At 37.1% G+C, this 20173-nt stretch overlaps 1 protein-coding gene across 1 annotated transcript; it reads left to right on the top strand.

The window, feature by feature from the left end:
* Positions 1-621: 621 nt before the first annotated feature.
* map6a (microtubule-associated protein 6a) lies at positions 622-19182 on the top strand. The gene is made up of 5 exons (XM_073829239.1): positions 622-722; positions 4532-4745; positions 8316-8524; positions 14083-14193; positions 18702-19182. The coding sequence occupies exons 1-5, from the start codon at positions 622-624 to the stop codon at positions 18829-18831; spliced, it is 765 nt and encodes a 254-aa protein (XP_073685340.1). The 3' UTR covers positions 18832-19182.
* The last annotated feature ends 991 nt before the right edge of the window (positions 19183-20173 follow it).

The following is a 20173-nucleotide window of genomic DNA, read 5'->3' as shown; positions in this document are numbered from 1 at the left end:
TTCTTGTTGATTAAATTAAATTTGTGCAATACAATGTACAACATACATCGTAAAGCATAACGCAGTTAATAATTACCATAGTTTATGCCTTTCCTCCCTTTTCTTGTGTTGTGCAGTAATTGAAGGCACTGTAACCATTCAAAGACTGCAATCGATAAGTATAAAAGGGGAAGCAGCAAAGAGAGAGAGAGTGAGAGAGAAAAATAAGAGAGAGTTTTGCCTTACAGGGCAGTATTACAGGACTAATCTCATTGGCATTCACTTGGAGTCCAGAGTGAATGTCAGAAGGAATATGTCATGCTGTAGGTACAGCAGAAAGATGATGCCACAGAGTGCAGAAAACCTATTGATCTGACAGCAAAGCTGCTACTAGTATAAGAAGGGACAATAAAAATCAGAATTTAAGCACATGTAATCATATGCAGAATGAATCAGTTTTACAGTATTCATCATTAATCCAAATACGCTGTCTATTTTTGGTAATGTCTGTGTTGTCATCTAACAGGTCTAGACTACATCAAAATAATCAGGATGTTGTTTTTGGTTCCAAGTAAAAAGCAAAACAGCTTTACATGCTTCTGTGAAACGCCACGTTACTCCAACGTGCCAAGTCTACCCATGATGCACTGCTCTGGCGCCCCACCACACAATTCTCTAGTGCCAGCATATCACCATAGTGACACGGCTGTTCACAAAAGCTCAATGCCTGGGGAGAGGAAGAGGTATCAGCCTCACTGTATGCTCAAATCTGACTTTTGATGACAGCGGTTAATTAAACGTGTGAGCTCATTTGAATAAATACTGTGCTTTTCCATGAAATTAATTCTGTTTTTAAAAAAGCTGGTGTAAATAGCATTGTCTAACAGTGTTGATGCCCTTTATCAAATGAATGATTTGACAGCTGGTACCAAGCACTCATTTACAATAAGCACACTAAGCTCATTGTTGGGAGTCCTATTGTATGTGTGTAACAGCCTTCGCTGCTGTCTTTATGTCTTTCTCATTTTCTGTCTGTCTTTTTCTATATGTGTGTTGCAGTGTAAACTCCTATATAGACTCCTCCCCCTTCTTCTTTCATGTTTGTCCTGTGAGAGTTTGGTGCCTGTGGCCTTGGACTTCTATGAGCTTCTTTTGTGCTGCCATTTCTGACTGGTCTTCATTTCTCTTATGTAACAACTTTCACTTCTTTCTTTCCGCTCCCATGTGCTCTCAACAAGGAGAGAAGGGAGGCCTCCCTATAATTCAAAACACTAGCAGAATTCATGCTCCCAAGAACAACTTAATGGAAAGGCTTATTTTCTAGCTAGCTTTTAATGTATCCCTAAAAAGATAGCTCACCCAAAAATTTAAATTCTGTCAATAAATACTCGCCCTCATCATCGTTTAAAACCCTTAAGACCTTTTTTCGTCTTTGAAATAAAAATTAAGATATTTTTGGTGAAATCCGAGAGCGTTCTGACCCTGCATAGACTGCAATGCAACTGACACGTTCAAATAGGGCTGGACGATATGGCCTAAAATCTAAATCTTGATTAATTAAAGATTTTACCTTGATTACGGTTAATCATTTTTACTCTAGATTCTTACTGGCCATTCGCACAGAACACGTCCTTTTTTCTAAAATGCAAGATGCAGCGCTCAGGAATGCTTTTCAATTAACCGCACAGCCCTATGCTCAGGTGCCAGAAATGTAGTAAGGACATTGCTAAAATAGTCCATGTGACATCAGTTGTTCAAACTTAATTTCATGAAGCTATGAGAATGTGTTTTGTGCGCAAAGAAAACAAAAATAGTGACTTTATTCGACAATTTCTTCTCTTCCATGTCAGTCTTCGACGCGCATTCATGAGAGTACCGTGACGCATTTTAACAATGTCCTTACTACCTTTCTGGGCCTTGAACGTGTCAGTTGTGTTGCTGTCTATTCAGGGTCAAAAACATTTTGTATTTCTTCAAAAATATCTTAATTTGTGTTCTGAAGATGAACAAAGGTCTTACAGTTTTGGAACGACATGAGGGTGAGTAATTAATGACAGAATTTTACTTTTTAGGTGAACTAACCCAAACAATTATATTAATTTTCACACTTTTTGCATAATTTGACATAGTGTTTTTAAAGATTTCCAATATAATGAATAATTAATATTTTATACAGATTTTTCATAGTTTAAGAATAAAAGTTTTGATCTGGGACGTGGGTCAAATCTAACAACAAAATCGATACAAAAAAGGCATTTAAAAAGCAAATTATAGTTTTCATTTTGACATTTGACAACATGAGCGTGAATTATTTTCTGTTGCTTTTTCTGTTATTTTTGCTGATAGAGATTCACTTGTATTTGACCTGAAAATATTGCTTTAAAACACATGGCAAGGGACATGGGGTGTGATTTTCACATCCCCTATTTTCTCTGAGGAGATTAATGTTCCCCCACATGCTGTCCCATGACTTTGTTCATCAGCTTGTTGGTAATATAATAACAGGCTCTTTCTGTTGACCTCATTCTGAGTGTAAAGGAGTTTGATCCAGTAATGTGTGTGATGTCAGATGTTCTCAATGCTTTTTAGGCTTTATTGCAATATGTCAGAATGGTTAATTCTCTTTCATACAGAAATGTATTCATTTGCTTCTTACTCACATAAACTAAAGCAACTAATTGATCTAATGGAATAGTAATGGTTCACTCTACCTGGCATTCCCGCCTCTTCCTGTTCTGTCAATTCTAATCAATACAGCCTACCCCTCTGAAGGTGTTATGCTACGGAATCAAAAAGAAACAGAGAGAGGTCAGAAAGGAATTTTATTTTTATGACCCTGCACCACAAAACCAGTCGTAAGAGTCAATTTTTGGAAATTGAGATTTATACATTTGAAAATCGGGAATCTGAGAGTGCCAAAAAATCGAAATACTGAGAAAATTGCCTTTAAAGTTGACCAAATAAAGTTCTTAGCAATGCATATTACTAATTAAAAATTACATTTTGATATATTTATGGTAGGAAATTTAGAAAACATCTCCATGAAGCATGATCTTTACTTAATATTCTAATGATTTTTAGCATAAAAGAAAAAAATTATAATTTTGACCCATACAATGTATTTGTGACTATTTCTACAAATATACCAATGCGACTTAATACTGGTTTTGTGGTCCAGGGTCACATTTATGTTTTCCAGTTCTGAAAATGAATAGACGTCATGTACATTTTACAGTGGATTATTCCATCTATCCTCTTAAACTAGATTAAAACATGCTAACAAGATATCATGACTCAGATCTGGAATTCATAAAACAAGTGCACAAATTGGTCTAAATGATTCATTAGTGAATCGGTCTGTTTTTAATAATAATAAAAAAACATGTCTGTTCTGTGCTGGTCTTAGTGAGGGAGTTCTGTCTTATGTGTGCATGTGTGTTAGATGCACTGCGGATAAAGTTGCATGTTGGGTAATCTGCAATGCACATAACCGTGAAGTATATGCCATTTGTCTGTGCCACCTCAGTGAATAAACCCTCATTACTCATCTTAAAGGAGGGGCCAATGCCTCAGGAAAAACTCTCTGTGATGCAGATGGGGGAAATATCTGCATTATGGAGGATGTATATCAATCTCGATCTATAATGCAGGGTCTATATATAGTGGTAACAAACAGCTATTATATGTCTTTCTTGTATTGTATGTGTACTGCCTTGATGCAATTTGAAATATTGTTTGTTCTGTCAAAACATAAAATGGCTTAATATTCAAGTTTTGTGAGTAGTCTATGTATGTTACAGAATGTTACATTTTTTTAGGCCATCTGCTACAGTGTATGCCGGTGTACTTCTAAACATTGTCAGTGTAACTTTTACAGATACAGTTTTTTTTTAGTTAGTTAGAAAAAATGGATTAAAAATATTGATGACTCATTTTAGACGGATGGTTTAGCCAATCAAATGCTCTCTAGAATGAGAATGCCCCACCCCCACATGCCACAAATTGCAAATAACGGTTCACATCTGTGAATATAAAGCCTATTGGCTAAAACAAAACATGGGTCATTATTTTTACCACTAAATTGCCTAAATCGGTTTTAAAGGTGGATAGTTAGGGTTAGTTCGCCCAAAAATAAAAATTCTGTTATTTGTTACTCACCCTTCCAAACCTGTAAGACCTGTGTTCATCTTCGGAACACAAATTAAGATATTTTTGATGAAATGGGAAAGATTTCTGACCCTGCATAGACTGCAATGCAACTGACACATTCAAGTCCCAGAAAGCTAATAAGGACATCGATAAAATAGTCCATGTGACATCAGTGGTATTTCAATTTGTGTTCTGAAGATGAACAAAGCTTTTGCGGGATTGGAAAGACATGAGGGTGAGTAATTAATGACAGAATTTTTGCTATGCTTTTAAGGATAATATTTCAAAATCATACTCTTTCTGGATTGTACAATGTGGTTTTGAAATTCAATATGTGTTGGTTGAATCCCCCCTTACACTAAATTTTGCAATAATTGTGATGTTATCTGTTTCCTAATTTCAGGAATGAGTTCAAAGCCTACACAGATGTGAAACCTGTGAAGCTCATCAGGGCCAAGTCTCAGTATCAGCCTCCCGATGAGAAGTCTAATCTGGAGACCAGCTATAGCGCCACCTACAGGGGCTACCAAGCCACTCAGCAGCCAGATGACAACAAGGCACTGGAGAGGAGGAGGATACGCACACTGTACCATGAACCTTACAGAGAGAGCAGTAAGGTAAGAGCCTGTGTGTGGAAGTTAGGAAAAACAATACAATATTTAGATTAGCAGTTGGGTCTTTCAATGATAATCACCTTAATTCTCTCTCATTTGTTTAGTTACATCCTTGTGTGTAAGTGTGTTTTTGTTGCAATTTGGAAGTCAATTATTGGGTTCAGTAACTTGATGTCAGCAATTTATGTGCTCAGTGGCTGGAAAATAACTGAACAACAGTTTTTTTTTCTTCTCAGCAGTACTTTTTCAGAGTTGTCTGACATTACTTTGGCCTCAAGCTGTAAGTGTCCGAGTGAATCAGCATCAGCTCTTTGTTTTATGATGTTGAGCTGATTAGCTTTACATCATCATAGCCACTCACACACTATGGCTAATTAGTATTTTTGCTAACAATGTTTATTTTGACATCAGTATACTATGTGAATTTTTGGACCTTCAACCCACTGATCCCCACTGAATATATATGGAGAAAAATCCTGGAATGTTTTTTTTCACGTTTTGTTATGTTGCTGCCTTATGTTAAACTGCTTTAAATTACTTTTTTTTTTTCACATTAATCTACAGTCCATACCAGGCTTGTGCACAATTAAGAATTTCAGAATTGGCCACCATTCAATTCATGAGTTGGAATTTGAATTGAATTGACTCCGCCCCACAGGAAGTGTTGGAATGACAGGAAGAGGAATTAAATTCATGGTAATTCAAAGACATTCCACACAGTCATACAACAGAAAGAATGTGTTGAATCTCACATACAGTTACATTAATTTTGTAATTTGATAGCATAATTTCATTACACATAACTAGTCACTCCTCAACCCTGCATACATTTTGTTCCAACATATAAATAATGATCAAATTCTTGAAATAAATTACTTCCTCAGTGTTTGATCAGTTTTGTTCAAAATGTTATTTTCATTTCAAAGTAATCCAATAACACAATGTAATCTGGACAAGTAGTTCAATCTAATATCATTTATATAATATGTAATGAAATCATATCTGACATACAGTACAGACCAAAAGTTTGGACACACCTTCTCATTCGTGTGTCCAAACTTTTGGTCTGTACTATAGTTTTCTCAAAAACACAAACATGTACATTCATGTTGCTTGCATATTATTGTAGCCCAATATGTGCTGATTACAATGTAATCAGACTTTAACCATTAATATGTTTTTAAGATACTGAAAAAAGCACAAATGTCAGGGCATGTCAAAACTTCTTCAGGGCCCCAAAACACCCTCAGACCCCAGAGGGTTAAAGATGGGTCGTGGCTGGGTCTTCCAACATGACAATGACCCAAAGCACACAGCCAGGAAAACCAAGGAGTGGCTCCGTAAGAAGCATATCAAGGTTCTGGAGTGGCCTAGCCAGTCTCCAGACCTAAATCCAATAGAAAATCTTTGGAGGGAGCTGAAACTCTGTGTTGCTCAGCGACAGCCCCGAAACCTGACAGATCTAGAGAAGATCTGTATGGAGGAGTGGGCCAAAATCCCTCCTGCAGTGTGTGCAAACCTGGTGAAGAACTACAGGAGCTGTTTGACCTCTGTAATTTTTAACAAAGGCTTCTGCCAAATATATATAAAAAAAAATTGACTCCAGTGATCAAATACTTATTTGACACAGTAATTCACAAATAAATTGTTTAAAAAAATCATACAATGTGATTTCCGGATTTTTATTTTTAGATTCTGTCTCTCACAGTGGAAATGCACCTATGCTGAAAATTGTACACCCCTCCATGATTTCTAAGTAAGAGAACTTGCTAAATAAAAGGGTGATCAAATACTTATTGACCTCACTGTATGTATATATATATATATATATATATATATATATATATATATATATATATATATATATACAGTACAGACCAAAAGTTTGGACACACGAATGAGAAGGTGTGTCCAAACTTTTGGTCTGCACTGTATATTGTAAAGCTCTATTGTTAAACACTTCACTTATGTATATTAATTTCTTTGAATTTGCATTGAATTGCAATTCTGCTTCCTTTAATTCAAATTCGAATTGCAATTCTAGATCCTGTTTTTGACATCAATTCAAATTCAATTCAAATTCAAGAATTGAATTAGAATTTAGGAGTCATTCTCAATTCAATTCTAAATTATGCACAAGCCTGGTCCATACACCATAATGGTAAAGCAAAAAACATGTTTTTAACATCTTTGCAAATTTATTAAAAATAAAACACTTAAATGATTCCATTGCATAAGTAATTATACACTTATCAGGGAGTTGAAATTTAGCTCAGGAGCATTCATACTGTTTGTAGATGTTACTACACTTCGACTAAAGTTAACTTGTGGCAATTCTGTTGAATAGGTATGATTTGGAAAGGCACACACATCTTAATAAAAGGTTTAACAGCTGAAAATGCATATCAGCCCTGAAGTAAAAAAAAAAAAACGTCCTGTAGAGCTAAGAGATGCATCAAGTTCTGCTGCATTGAAGGTTCACAGAACCACTAGTCTCTGCTACCCTTAATGAAAGAAGTTTAAAAACAACCAGGAGTCAGCTCCATGATCACATATGGAGATAGGAGAAACTTACAGAGGGACAAACATCACTGCAACACTTCACCAATCTGGGCTTTATGGATGTGTGGCAAGACTCAATTCTCTCCTCAGCGAAAATACACTTGAAATTTGCAACAACAAAAAAAAAACCACATAAAGGACCCTCAGACTGTGAGAATCAAGATTCTCTGGTTTGATGAACCTCAATTCCAAGTATCATGTTTGAAGGAAACCAGACTCTGCTTATCACCTGCAGAATACCATCCAAAAAGTAAAGTGTGCTGGTAGCAGCCTCATACTGTGGGGCTGTTTTTCAGCAGGAGAGACTGAGGGACTCGTCAGAGTAGAAGAAAAGCTCAATGCACCAAAATATTGAGATAGCCTTAATGAAAGCCTAGTCCAGAGCATTCAGAACCTCAGACTGGGCAGAAGGCTGACCTTCCAACAGGACAGTGACCCTAAGCACACAGCAAGTGTGGCTTATAGACAACTCTGTGAATGTCCTTAAATGGCCCAGCCACAGCCTGGGCTTGAACCCAATCAAACATTTCTTTTCTGGCGAAAATGACCTGAAAATGTCCATCTGCCACCATCCAACCTGACAGAACTTGAGAGGTGTAGAGGTGCCGAGAAGAATGGCAGATGATTGCCAACTGCTGCTGTGCATATATGTCAGATCATACCCAAAACTATTTGAGGCTGTAATGGTGCTGAGTTACTGAGTTAAGGGTGTGAATACTTATGCAATGTACTTATTTCATTTCATTTATTTATTTTTATTTTTTTATAAATTTACGAAGTTGTGTCAATTCTGTTTTTACTTTGCCAATTGTTGTATAGAGTGTAGATTGATGTGGGGAAAAAGTAATTCAAAGCAGTTTAACATAGGCAGCAACATAACAAAACGTGAAAAAAATTAATGAATATGGTATGAATACTTTTGCAAGGCACTGCATTTACCATTGAATAGCAAAATAAGTCACATAACGGTAGTAAAATACCATTTGTGTGCTATTTTATGTTTTTTTATAGGTAGAGAAAACCAGTCTTCCTCGCTTCAAACCCAAAAAGAGCACATCCGCCACACCTGGCAAACCGCTGAAGAAGTCCAAGGAGAAGCAGGTGACGTCGGTGCGCGGTTCAAAGAAGAAGAGCTCCGAGAACCAGCCGGAGGGCAGAGCGGCACAGGGCGACAAGGAGAAAAGTAAAGAGATCAACAACAAACTGGCTGAGGCGAAAGAGTAAAAACCATTGCACTTCTTCTCTCATTTAATCTCTTCCTGAAAGGGTGAAAGCAGAACGAAGGCTGCAAAATTATTTAATAAGAGGTTCTCATTCCTTTACTGTTCTGTCCATTGCTGCCTCTCTCTCTCTCTCTCTCTCTCTCTCTCTCTCTCTCTCTATCTGATGCACCTCTCGTTTTATTCCTCACTGTATATTTCCAATACCCTCTCTATCTCTCTTTTTCTCACTCTCTCTTTTTCTCTGAGAGGTCAGTGGGCTGATTTTACAAAATTTTTCAGGGTTGGAATTTGATGTTTTTCTCCTCTTTTGCCTCACAATCTCGCCTAGTAATATCAAAGCGTTTGCATTTACTATAGCTCCACCCACTCTCCTCATCTCCGACCAGGTTTCCATGGCAACCACTCTACTGGTTGGCCAGTGGATACTCTTTTCTTGCATGGAGCCATTGGCTCTGTATGTACGTACCATCAGATGCACAGACTGGTGGGTTTCATTTATCAAGGGTTTTACAATGAAGCCAAATTGTATCCGATAAGCATTTGAAAATGTAAATTAGGCAGCATAATCCAATGCAAAGTCCAATTACTCAATCGAAAATCTTTGATAAATGTGCATCCTTGGTTTTAAGACTATATTAATCTGCTTGCTTTGCCTGTTTTATGTTGTTATTTTATTGATCGGACAAGCTCCCAAGTGATATGTTATGATCTCAGATCACTATTCCATATCATAAATATGTTGTTGAATCATTACAGGAACCAGATATCTCCAAATAGAACGTCAGTATCTCCAAAAAACCACATCTGTCAATGTCGTACAATAATTAGGCCTTGTTTCGGCCCACTTTGTTGCCTGGACACCTAACTGGATTACTGTAACATGATATTGCATTATGGAATGTACTGTAAATTTGTCTTTGGATAGAATAGGATTTAAATGTTCACTGTGATAATGTGCAAACCGGTAGAAATTCAATTTATTATAAACTAAAATCTGTTTATGTAATGTTTGATTTTGAGGTTTTAAGTATCACAACACGACATTTAACACTATATCTTCCACTCTGCACTGTCTGCAATTGTTTCTTTTTCTCTCACATGCACACTTCCCATCCCCCCTAAGGGAGCCCCCGAGGTAGACAGATGGGGGATCCCAAAAGTAGAGGGAACTCAAAAGGTCAATAGATTAGCCAGCTTTAAAATCAAAGCCCTTTTTTATGTGAATGCAGATTCAACGTATTAATTATTAATGACTTTTCCTAGTGTCTCCGGCTTTGTTTTACTCCTGCATCCCCCCTGTTGTTCGATGACTGACATGACCTGTATTCTTGACTAATTGTTCTGTTTGTTATCATGTGTTCCTTGATGTAATGGTAAGTCGAATGCAGTCTGTTCGGAATGCTGTTTGTTTACTCTTGACTGCATGATCATGTCATCTTTGTTTGTTTTGTTGGCTCCAAAAAGGCCTCTTCCCAAGATGCACATGTGACATTTACTTCCGTCTAGTAACAAAATTGACATACAAGCCCTCATCACAATCTCTAAGTCAAGTGACCTTAGAGGTTGTGAACCTATAATGCAAACTTAAACCTAACTTAAAGAACAAAATGTCATTTACTCATGTTTAGAACAACTTGAGGGTGAGTAAATGATTTTGAATGAATTTAAATTTTTGGGTGGACTATCGCTTTAAAGTTTAATGCTCATACATTCGCAGAGATGATTTTGTGTTGCCAGTGAAATCTTTTTGGATATAATCTGATCAGGCTTTATGTAACAGCACATAATCATGGCTTTGCATGTGACATGTCACTGGCGCAGATTCATGTCAGTTTGTGACAGAGGAACAAAGAGTTGGTAGTTCATAGAACTGAATGGCATTCATTTAAGTATCTAAATGTCTTCATTTGCTGGCGTTATGGGAGTGCATTGTGTAAGATCATGCTTTGCGTTTTTTTTAATCATGTACCGCCCCTCAGCAAATCCTCTCTCTGTCTCTCTGGTCTCATCCCTTGAGGTCTTTTCCATTTTCAGTATGTCAAGTATGTGATCTCATTGTCCTGTTTGACCAATCAGTGCACAGTAATTTTGTAATCTATTGCCAGATTGAAGACATTTCAAGGGTTCTTATCCCCTTTTATAATTAAAAACAAGCGGTAATGAACAACTATGATAGTCTGTGCTAGGGGTGGGCGACATGACCAAATTTTTATTTCTCCGTAACAATATATATCACGATATTGTTATTTTTGCTTTTAATAAGGTCTTTGTGATATCAAAATTTTTGATAACTTGGAAATTTCAGAATTCTTTCACCAGTGTCAATATCACAAAAAAACTAATACTAGTCTAATTTAAAAATATATATAATAAAGTACAACAAATAAGTAAGAAATGCAACACACACATAGTATAAAGTAATCAAATGTGTAAATAGACAGCATATTCATCACAATGTAAATTAAATTTCTTATTAATGTTACAAAAGTGAATTAGTCAATAATGATTGCTGTCACTTTAAGAGGTGCCCCTGATCCAATATACTGTGTTTTCGAGGATACTTGCATAGACGGGCATTTTGACATATACAAGTGTGTGTATTTAACCGCTGAAGGCCTATGAAGTGGCAAAAATAACTTTGTTCAATACTTCTGCGCTCTTCACGTGCACACACTTTTCTGAAAGCGCTCAGAAACAGTCTTTCAATGCCCACAAGGCTATCAGTGCCGACGTGAGCATCTGTAGTTGTTGCAGCTATTTTGTTGCTACTGTAAAACAGTGGCCTGGGACAGTGTTGCCATCTTGTGGAACAACTGATTACTGCAAAACAGATTCAAAGTGCTTGTGCGACCTGCGTGTACAAAGTATGCGTGGCTACAAAAAATGGGTGGTGCGCATAAGTATGCGCATACTATTCTGATTATGAAATTTGCGTTGCGCAATGTGAAGTAAACTTTATGCTTTAGGCACCACGCGCATATAGTGAAATGAGTTCTTTTTCACTGCTAATTTGCGTTTTAACTGCTTAGAATCACTTGTTTTTTAACGGCGATGCTTAAAAATGTGTGCAAATTATATGTAGAACAGCGACGTCAAGTGAGCGTGTAACCACGAAAATCTCTACCTGTTGACAAATTTCGCCAGTTAATCGTGTCTACCAGTATATCACTCACCCCTAGTGTGCTAGCCATAATCTTTTTATCCTTCGCGGTGTGCGCCACTAGCAGTCTAGCACTAAAAAGAAAAAAAAAATTCATGAATGAGTCGGATTTACACAGCCATTCTGACGCGTCTTTCCCATTGATATACCATGTCATGTAAAAAGCTGTTTAAAGGGATCATCGGATGCCCATTGTCAACAAGTTGATATGATTCTTTAGGATCTTTGAAAAGTTTATAACATACCTTGGTTGAAATTTCTCAGTGGTAGTGTTAAACAATACCCTTTTTACCTTGTCAAAAACAGCTCTGTTCACAGCGACCCGTTTCGGTGCATGTCCCTTTAAATGCTAATGAGCTCTGCTCACCCCGCCCCTCTCTTCCATAGAGTGATGAGCAGTTCTGTGAGAGACTGTAAACTTTAGCCGCATTTAACCGCGGAACTTGCTAACTAGCACATTATTAGGAATTATTAGGCGATTTGCGAAGATTCATAAAAAACCTTATACTCACTTCTTCTGTAGGTGAAGCTGGATCACAAATGATTTGCGCGAACATAGATGCATTCAGGTAGATCAGGAGGTGCATTCCCTTCAAAAACAAAAGTAATTCACTGCGTCTTTAGCGGCTCAGATTTCTATAGTAATTTGGGTTTTTATCATTTATGTTCAAACAACATGTAAAAATTAATTTTGCATCTAATAAACCCTTTAAAGTCAGCTGAGATGCATTATACCTATGTTTACTATTATTTATGAAGATGTATAATCCATTGCAATGCATTATAAAAACTTTGAATGTAGTACATACAAGTCCAGAGACATCATTCTGTTGGACTTGTGAAAATTAACATCCAGAATGTTAAATACGTAAATGAAAGTATCTGTTTCTTCAGTCTGGCTGTAGAATACAGTCACATGGAGCTCATTCACTTCTATGCTGTGCTGTGAAGCTGACTGCGCCACATGGGTGAGGGCCTTTTCTTGTATTTTGCAGCCTTTGGTGACTCAGTTACTGTTAATATAATGTGGGAATTAAGGGAAGCCATCGTGGGGAGACAGAGGAGGTGCAGCTAGCTGGGTTGTACATGTCAATGAGTGTGTGCGCGTGCGCGTGTGTGTGCTTAGCACAGGTGCTATCTATAGTCCATGCATACTGACAAAAGGATGTTATGTGAAAGGGCCTCAGATTTAACTGTGATAATGTGAATTGTGATTTCTCTCTTGCTTGCTCATATTTATTGAAATTAATAAATGCAAACGCAGAAACAGAGGTGTCGTGGTTCATTTCGTTTGAGATGTGGGAGGGTTTGGGGACTCAATGGTAGGTGCATCTGTATCGTTTCTCCCCTGTCCTTCTGTCTGTCTCTCTTGTCGCTGTCATAGATGTTGAATCCACATGGAAGAGAACTATTCCGAAGTTTATGGTTTTTTTACGTTGGTTTTGCGATACTCATATTTTGTGTGTGACAGGCTCTGGAATAGGTTCTGGCATCTTTTAGGTTGTGCATATTGCTATCAGCTGAGAGTTGAGAAATATATGTCTGCATCTGGAGTGAATCTGATATATTGCGGCTTTCAGTGTCTCATATGTGCAAAATAGTCTAATAAAAGATGCTACATTTCCTATTCCAGGACCAGATGCTGAAATAGTCCTTGAAAGATCAATATGTGTCTATAATGATTGGCTTTAATGATGTGATTTATTGATTGAAATTTGGTTGATTTACATAATGATTCTGTGCTTTGGGAGTTAAAGGAATAGTTCACCCTAAAACAAAAGCTTTTATCATTTACTCACCCTTTTGTTATTCCAAACTGGTATGACGTTCTTTAGTTTCAACCGTTTTTGACAAATTTTGACATATAGAGCCAGATTTACTAACAGCTTACGCCAGCGCAAACCGTCTTTTAGCATTAAAATAGTACTGTCAGGATTTACTAAAGACTCGCAGTGAGGAATTAGCACTGAAAAGACGTGGGAGTTATTTTTGTGCCTGACCTTACTGAAGATACATTTGTAGGAGTTTCATTTTCGGACGCGAAATTTATGATAGGACAGTGTTAAAATGAAACTCGCTATGTGATTTACTAACATTTGCGCTCGTCAAATTACTGGTATTTGCGTCATTATTTAACGCAGCCAGCAATTGTTAGTAAATGACACGCAGAATTTCCCCTCCCATCGTCACTTTTATGGAATTGCACTCTAACACTAATTTGCCCTGTTTAGTAAATCTGGCCTATTGTATAGAAAAATGTCTTTCCACATAAGTCACACCAGTTTGGAATGACATGGGGGTGAGTAAATGATGGCAGAATTTTCATTTTCGGGTGAACTATCCCTTTAATCACTTTAATGTTCAGCTAACGAGTGATCTTGTCGTTCGTTTGAAGGGTTATGCTAAAACAGTACCACTACATTCAGCTCTGTCAGCCCATCCGTGATATTGGTTGGGTGCAGACACTAAAGCAACACCTGTGGCGCTGTGCGATGCCCGACCCAAGGTAATTCTCGCCTGAGATTAGCTAAGCTTCTTCCGCCTTCATCCGTACTTCAGCAGCACAATTATTTACTCACTACTAAGAGAAACTAGTGTTGCTAGTGCTTCGTAGTCTAGTGTGTCCATTGAGAATTTAGTACACCATATCTGTTCAGTGTTCTTCATCTTTTGATTTGCTCCCATGCGTATTCTCTTCCATATGGAAAGTGTTGGGCCAAAGGAGGTTGAATAGGAGTTTGACTGCTCAAGTATGTTGTTTTCCTGTTGTTGTTGATGTTGTTTTCGAAGGACGTTGAGCACTTCGTTACAGTGTTTCTTTTTGATTAAACATGCATGTTCTGTTTTAATGTTGACTGCCATCACATACAGGCTTGTTACTGTGTTCTTGTAGAAAAATAGGTCAAGGAAAAGATATTTTTTCTTAATGTATTCATGTAAGGCATTGCTCCCTATAGAAGAGTTTCTTTGCCTTACTGCAGGATGCAGGAATAATCCATTTACAGTGAACTTTAAATGTCGCTTATAGATTAATTCTTTTTTTTTCATCTTCTTCAGGAGATTAATGAAATTGAACTTGACGATATTTAAATCTTCTTTAGTTTTAGAACAGCACATTGCATTCTTGTTCAGTGGTGTCTGTCTTGTTGTTTTCATGCTGGTTTTATTTCTGAACTTTTCCTTTGAACAGCCTGAGATCACTGTTTAAAACGCTTTTAAAACGTGCCTAAAATGCAGTAGTTAGATACAATTTTTAAAAAGAAATATTGTCAACATATCTAATGATTATTTAATCATAAAAACATTTTGAGTGTTTTTTATAGCAAGATCTGGCAACGCTAATGAGTAAGACCACTGGCGTGTTCACACAAAAAACGATTGCAATTATCCGCGCGAGTAGATTACACACAAAGTTAATGCAAAGACACACGATATATGCCTCAATTATGTCTTCCGCGGAAGTTCAAAAATTTAAACTAGAGCGGAAAATTCGCATGAAGTGTTGTCGTACAAGCCGATCACCAATAAGCTTATTGACACCTCAGGTTGTATCAGAATTTTTTGTAATTGTTTTTATGTCTTTATTCATGTGTGTGACGTAAAAAAACATCCCTCAAGTAAACTAGAGTGAGTAATGTAATGCGTTTGGTGTGCACACAGCATAATGGTGTGTACAAACCAAAATTTTATTTAATTATTTGCGCGAGTAGATCACACACAAAGTCAATGCAAAGATGCGAATTGGGTGGCGTGATTGCTGCAACAGTGTATTCCTTGCAAATTCAAAAATTCAACTTGAGCGGAAAAATTCACATGACACATTGTTGCGCAAGCCAATCACCAAAGAGGTTACTGATATGTCCAGTTTGACACGTCAGGTTGTATCAGAAAATGTGTTTTTTTTATATTGTTTTTATGTTTTTATTTATGCGAGTGGTGCAAAAAACATCCCTCGGGTAAACTAGCGCGGAAAAAAAAATTGAGAAAATTTGCTTCACATTTGGTGTGCACAGCAAAATGGACGCCAAAAGCGAATTTTATTATTTGCGTGAGTAGATTAGATACAAGGTCAATGCAAAGACTTGAATTTGTTCTGCGCGATGCGAATGGCGCAAAATGGGCAACACGGTTGCCACAAACAAGCAATATAAGCCTCAATCCCATCTTCCACGCAAGTTCAAAAATTTCAGCTTGAGTGGAAAATTTGCATGATGTGTTGTTGCACAAGCCAATCAGCAAAGAGCAGGTTCTATCAGAATTTGTTTTTTTAAATGTTTTTATTCTTTTTGGTTTTATTTACGTGAGTGCTGCAAAAAAACTTCCCATGAGTAAACTAGAGCGAGTAACGCAATGAGAATATTTATTTGTGTTTGGTGTGCACACAGCACAATGATGTGTTCACACCAAAAGCGAGTTTAATTATTTGCGTGAGTAGATTACACACAAAATCAATGCAAAGACGTCTATTTGTGCCACGCAATGCAAATTTGGAACCTAATTACCGCAAACACATGATATATGCCTCAATAGTGTTTTCTATGCAAGTTGAAACATTTAAACTTGAGCGGAAAATCCCGTGATTAAACTAGAGTAACGCAATGAAGATATTTGCTTTGTGTTTGGTGTGCACACCTAAAGCGAATTAAATTATTTGCGGGAGTAGATTACATACAAAGTCATGCGAATAGACAGTAATTCACGCATGGCGATGCGAATGATGCAATTGGGCGACATGATTGCTGCAAACGTATTATATATGCCTCAGTTGCGCAGAAAATTCACATGGTGCGTTGTTGCACCAGCCAATCAGCAAATAGCTTATTTACACGTCTGGTTGTATCAGAAAATGGGGGAGAGCATTACGCATTCTTTTTAGTTTTGTATTGTTTTTATTCATGTGAGTGCTGCAAAATACATCCCTCAAGTAAACTAGAGCGAGTAACGCAATGAGAATATTCGCTTTTGCATTTGGTGTGCACAGAATAATGGTGTGTTCACACCAAAAGCAAATTTAATTATCCGCGCGTGTAGATTACATACAAAGTCAATGCAAAGAAGTGAATTGGGCGGCGCGATTGCCACAAACACACAATATAAGCCTTAATCACATCTTCCGCAAAACATTGAGTGGAAGCTTGAGTGGAAAATTATCATGATGTGTTTTCGCACAAGCCATTCAGCAAAGAGCTTACTGACATGTCTAGTTTGACACGTCAGGTTCTATCAGATTTTTTAAAATGCTTTTATTGTTTTTGTTTTTATTCACGTGAGTGCTGCAAAAAACTTCCCTTGAGTAAACTAGAGCGCAATGAGAATATTCACTTTGTGTTTGGTGTGCACACAGCATAATAGTGTGTTCACACCAAAAGCGAGTTTAATTATTTGCGTGAGTAGATTACATACAAAGTCAATGCAAAGATGTGAATTTGCACCGCACGATGCGGCTGACGCGAATTGGGCAACACAATTGCCATAAACGAGCAATATATGTCTCAATTCCATCCGTGCAAGTTCAAAAATTTCAGCTTGAGTGGAAAATTCACATGACGCATTATCGTGCAAGCCAAATCCAAAGAGCTTATTGAGCTTATGTCCAGTTTGACACATCAGGTTGTTTAAAAAAATGTGTTTTTATGTTTTGATTCACACGAGTAACACCAAAAACATCCCTTGAGTAAACTAGAGGAACGCAATGAGAATATTCACTTCACGTTTGGTGTGCACATAGCAAAATGGTCGCCAAAAGCGAATTAAATTATTTGTGTGAGTAGATTACATACAAAGTCAATGCAAAGACGTAAATTTGCGATGCAAATGATGCACATTTTTTTCAGTTCTTTTTATTGTTTTCGTTTTTATTCATGTGAGTGACGCAGATTACACACAAAGTCAATGCAAAGGCATGTATTTGCGCCACACAATGCAAATGACGCGAATTGGGCACTGCGATTACCGCAAACTCGTGATATATGCCTCAACTGTGTCTTCTGTGCAAGTTTAAACATTTAAACTTGAGCGGAAAATCCACCTGATTTGTTGTCACACAAGCCAATCACTAAAAAGTCTATTGACACGTCCAGTTTGACACGTCAAGTTGTATCAGAATTTTTTTTTTTATTGTTTTTGTTTTTATACACGCGGGTGATGCAAAACACATTGCTCGAGTAAACTAGTGCGAGTAGCACAATAAGAATATTCGCTTCACATTTGGTGTGCACGCAGCATAATGGTGTGTTCACACTAAAAGCGAATTTAATTAAGCGAATTGGACGATGTGATGGCCACAAACGCGCAACATACACCTCAAAAACTCTATTTGACACATCCAGTTGTATCAGAAATTGTATTTTTTTAAGTTCTTATTTGCATGATGCAAAAAACATCCCATGAGTAAACTAGAGCGAGTAATGCGATGCAAATATTCGCTCAATCGCTCAAATAGATTGCCTGCAAAGTCAATGCAAAGACACAAATATAAGTGCTAAAAGGTGAACTGACAATCAAATTTAGCTACTGTGTGTACGTGGCCTATATCTTCTGGCGGAAGGAGTCAGCTTAATGAATTAGTTTAATCCAGTAACATTTTAATGAACATTAGCGTCCTTATTTGCGTCCTTAATAATTTAAATATGTAGCCTAGTAACCGTTTAAATACAGTGAAAACAGTCCGCTTAATGATTTTTCCGTAGCTATATTGATGATAGAAAACGGAGAGCTATATCTTTAGCGTGTTATTGGATATTACACATAGCCTGTTTCTCACCAGAATACTCATTCAAGCATTTGCTTGATCATTTATCACTTACATCGTTCTCACTATCAATAGAATTTCTATAAATAGAAATGCTGAGTGCAATGTGGTCTCAGAGTGCTCAAAGCCTCATTTCTTCTAGTGCGCACTGCTATCTACCGGATAAAACACCTCATGTTGTGTCTCTGTGTCTCTCTCTTTCTCTCTCTCCCTCTGTCGCCCTTCCGCTTCTCCTTTGGCAATAACACTGTGCTGCTCCTTAGAGAATCTGAGTCTGGCCTCGGACGAGTCAGCGATTATTATTCCGCCGGTACCTCTGGAAGAGAACCACTGGTGGAACGACCAGAACCACGTCGGGGAGTAGTCCGGTTCGCTCCGGATGTCAAGTACTGACGCAAAGCACACGAGAAAGAGGAAGGCAGCTACAGACAGAACAATGAGAAGTATTTTAGAAAATATTTTTGCAGACAGAAAGAGACAAACGTGTTCAATTAAAGTACTGTATGTATATAGGCTATTGTATGTCATAGATTAAGATGAAATGATGAGCTTCCCAATGAGAAACACATGAACAAAAAGTACCTTCGCTCCCAGACTGTTTGCAACAACTGAAATGGTGCTATAAATGTATTTGTTTCATGCTTTTTCTCAAAACATACGATGTTGCCATGATGATCATTTAAAGTAGCAAATATGTGTCATTAAGTGCTTCCTTAAATATAGCATACTGTTTAAAGTCTAATAAATGTGATCAAATTAGTGTTTATCTTGTTGTTTTTGTCCATTTTGCATTCTTTTTGCTTGTTTTTTTATAATTATGATGAATATTATATTAAAATAGAATTAATTATCTTTGTGACAACTTGCCCCGGTCTCTCCTACATAGTACACTATTTTAGTTTTATCCACCTTATTTTTCCTTATTCTTTTTGACATTAACAAAAAACATCTGATGGATCCTGGAAACCCACCAAGTATCATATTGTGACCAAGTATTATACTGTATTTAATTTCAGTTCATTATGACAACAAAAGAAGTGCATGGAAAGTCCCCATCATGATGTAAACAGTGTACTATGAAGCTGTCATTTCCCATTTTCCAAGTCAGCTGTCTTCATACCAATCGTCTGAATAATTCAAAGTTTAGAAGGAACTTTGGACAGAGATCTAATGAAAAATGAATAACTTAAGGGGCATTAGCACAAGGATCCATAGTTACGTCTGTCTGTTGTGAACTGTGGGTATCTTTGTTGAACCTGAGAGAGAGTTCATTTTTTTTTTTTTTTCTAGGGCAGATATTACACACAAACAAGGAGAATGTGAGAGACCAAGACCAAATCCACCAGCTAACCAGAACCAAACTAACTAACCTAAGCTGGTACTTTCCACAGGAATAACATTTAAGAACTCTTGTTATTATGGAGACTCTTAAAATTCTAAATGAGATGAAAACTTGATCTCATCTTAAGAGACAAAAGCAGGCTGATTAGATGGAACCGAACATGGGCTTTTATTTAAATTACAACACTAATGCTTTAGCTGCATCACTATAATTGCATTTACTGGATTAAAAGTCATTAACTTTGTGTCCTTCCTTTCAGCAGGCCATTGCCCTCTCTAATAATCAATGATGAGTATATCACAACCTGGTCTTATTAAGTTACACATCCTATTTTATCAATTAAAAAATATATCTAACTCATTTTTCTGATTGTGCGAGACTTCCGCTTCATTA

Source organism: Garra rufa, chromosome 23, assembly GCF_049309525.1.
Source record: "Garra rufa chromosome 23, GarRuf1.0, whole genome shotgun sequence".
NCBI lineage: Eukaryota > Metazoa > Chordata > Actinopteri > Cypriniformes > Cyprinidae > Garra > Garra rufa.
The sequence above is the reverse complement of the archived record's forward strand: the minus strand, read 5'-3'. Positions and strand labels throughout refer to the sequence as shown.